The 2,500-nt window shown below is 43.9% G+C and overlaps 1 protein-coding gene and 1 long non-coding RNA gene across 2 annotated transcripts in view; both read right to left on the bottom strand.

Moving 5' to 3' along the window:
• The window catches only part of LOC134180877 (transient receptor potential cation channel subfamily M member 1-like), a 5,636-nt gene extending 3,286 nt beyond the window's left edge, over positions 1-2,350 (bottom strand). Inside the window, exons 1-4 of the mRNA XM_062648062.1 lie at positions 2,310-2,350; positions 1,278-1,319; positions 887-1,203; positions 591-816 (exon numbers count right to left, since the gene is read on the bottom strand). Coding sequence (XP_062504046.1) covers positions 591-816; positions 887-1,203; positions 1,278-1,289 — 555 coding nt within the window. The 5' untranslated portion in view covers positions 1,290-1,319; positions 2,310-2,350. The remainder of the gene's footprint in view (positions 1-590; positions 817-886; positions 1,204-1,277; positions 1,320-2,309) is intronic.
• Positions 2,351-2,383: 33 nt separating this feature from the next.
• The window catches only part of LOC134180717 (uncharacterized), a 1,180-nt gene continuing 1,063 nt past the window's right edge, over positions 2,384-2,500 (bottom strand). The window contains exon 4 of the long non-coding RNA XR_009970040.1: positions 2,384-2,456. This is a non-coding gene — a long non-coding RNA (uncharacterized LOC134180717). The remainder of the gene's footprint in view (positions 2,457-2,500) is intronic.

Raw genomic sequence — 2,500 nt, 5'->3', positions numbered from 1 at the left:
GTTTTCTTGTTTGTTGGTTGGTTGGTTTGTACGTACCTGCGTTTGACTGACCAACTAACTGACTGACTGAATACTTATTACATACTTGCTCTAGCAGTCCTATGTCCCTCTGTTTGCCGTGTGCCTGCCTGCATGCCTGTCCGTCCGTCCGTCCGTCCGTCCGTCCGTCCGCCCGCCCGCCCGCCCGCCCGCCCGCCTGTCTGTCTGTCAAATACGTTTTGTTTATACATCAATCTCAGCATTCATCTAGTAAACAAAACGGCAAACTACACAGAAATTTGCTCAGTATACAACTCCATGGGTCATGTATCCGTCAGTACATACCTGTTTGTCTATCTGTCTGTCTGTTTTTCTTTATGCTGAATTTATATATAAATAAAAAGTATATATATATATATATATTTCTTGTTGTATATCTGTAAATGGATAAATGCCTACATCAAAGAACACATAAATAAATGAACAAATAAATACAAAGTATAGACATGTCAATGTCAACACTTTATTTCTTAAATTGTTGGTAGATTATCTTAAACGCTCTATTTCAATTACCTGTCCATCTACTTGCTTATAGTCTTTCCAATATTTACCTTTATTGACGGTGTCCGGGATATCAAGCTTCCCATCCACGCTTTCGAAAGCACTCGCTGGACGGCAATGTCTCCTGTAAACTCCTTATTCCTGTTTGCATTGGCTAAACTGATAGAATTTTGATCGCCCCATTTTTCAGATGTGCACTTCAAAAGCATTTCTGTCGCAGCACGATTTGTTTGGTAGCATTCTTGCAGCAGTTTACAAGCTCTCCTGTTCCAATTCCTGCATTAATTGTTTTAATTACGAAGATTAAATATTGCAGCAATTGCCTAGTTAAGACAGTTTTTCTAACATTTGCTGATCTTCTAAAGTCTTCCGTTTGCCTTCACGAAAGGCATCACCTGCGAGTCTATCAGCCATCGCTTTGAAAAGAACTCCTGCTGAAAGAGCTGCTGCCAACGGTTCTGGACCGTATGCCCAAAAGACTTTGGCCAACTTCCATCTTTCCGTCAGTAAAGCCCATATGAATAGGCTCCTGAACATGTCGTGGCAGTCGTTCGCAACAGGAAAAACACTCTTCTTTACAGGTTTACCAAAAAACCTTCCAAAAAACTGGGAAGAAATCGTATCGATGTGTTCTTTTGTAAACTTCTCGTTCTCATCTTGCACCTGAAATAAATTTAAGAAAAATAGAAAATGTAATTAAGCATGTGAGCAGTAGAATAGAATGACTAATGCGTTACCGCCATTTCCATAGAACGAAAATGTCGTAATAACGATGAGTTCTATCGCAACAAAATAACCATAAATAGAATTAGTCAACTTTTACATGATGTTGTAAGATTGCTCATGAAAAATTGCCTGCGTTCATAATTTTGTGTGTATACATGGATGTGCATACATCATTTATGTGCATACGTATGCCTGTCTGTCTGTCTGTCTGTCTGTCTGTCTGTCTGTCAATACATATATTTTCAAAGAACAACACTACTACATTCTAGTCTGGCCCAAACGGCCGACGCCATAATTTAACTACGTGCCTGTCTGTCTGTCTGTCTGTCTGTCTGTCTGTCTGTCTGTCTTTCTGTCTGTCCGTCTGTCCGTCCGTTCCTCCGTCCCTCCGTCCGTCCGTCCGTCCGTTCGTCCCTCCGTCCGTCCCTCCGTCCGTCCCTCCGTCCGTCCCTCCGTCCGTACCTCCGTCCGTCCGTCCCTCCATCCGTCCGTCCGTCCGTCCGTCCGTCCATTCCTCCGTCCCTTATACTAATACGATGCAGACTGAGTTTTTCTCTACTACGATCTGCAATTCTTTGTGTTAGAGGGACGAGGTCATCGAAGCGCCATCCAGTACATCTTGACTGTGTTGACAGCATCGTCAGTGAGGCTCGCCTCACTGTCTAAGAACTCTTTTAGAACTGGTATATTGCATTATTGGTACAAACTATTGGATTGTATTCGATGCTGACTGTTAGACAACTAGCCTGTAATAGAGCAGCCATTGTTGAAAATATATGTATAGAATCCATCCATCCCTCCGTCCCTTCCTCCGTCCCCCGTTCCTCCGTCCGTCCCTTCGTCCGTCCTTCTGTCCGTCCCTCCGTCCGTCCCACCGTCCCACCGTCCGTCCGTCCGTCCGTCCCTCCGTCCGTTCCACTGTCCCACCGTCCGTCCGTCCGTCCGTCCCACTGTCCCACCGTCCGTCCGTCTGTCTGTCTGTCTGTCTGTCTGTCTGTCTGTCAATTAAGATAATATACTTTCAAATATGAACTATCACACACGTCGCTTCCACAGTTATATAAATTCAGCAGTCTTTGGACGTCCAAGTATTCTTCAAAGTCCACGACTGAGTTTTCCAAGAACAGCTTTACAAACTCGTGCTTGTCCGCCAGAAGTGCGATTTTCATTACCTCATCCCATTTCATCAACTATAGAAAGAATAGTAATCAATGTAGTCTGAAGCAGCAAGTGT

This window comes from Corticium candelabrum, chromosome 6 (assembly GCF_963422355.1).
Source record: "Corticium candelabrum chromosome 6, ooCorCand1.1, whole genome shotgun sequence".
Lineage (NCBI taxonomy): Eukaryota > Metazoa > Porifera > Homoscleromorpha > Homosclerophorida > Plakinidae > Corticium > Corticium candelabrum.
The sequence above is the reverse complement of the archived record's forward strand: the minus strand, read 5'-3'. Positions and strand labels throughout refer to the sequence as shown.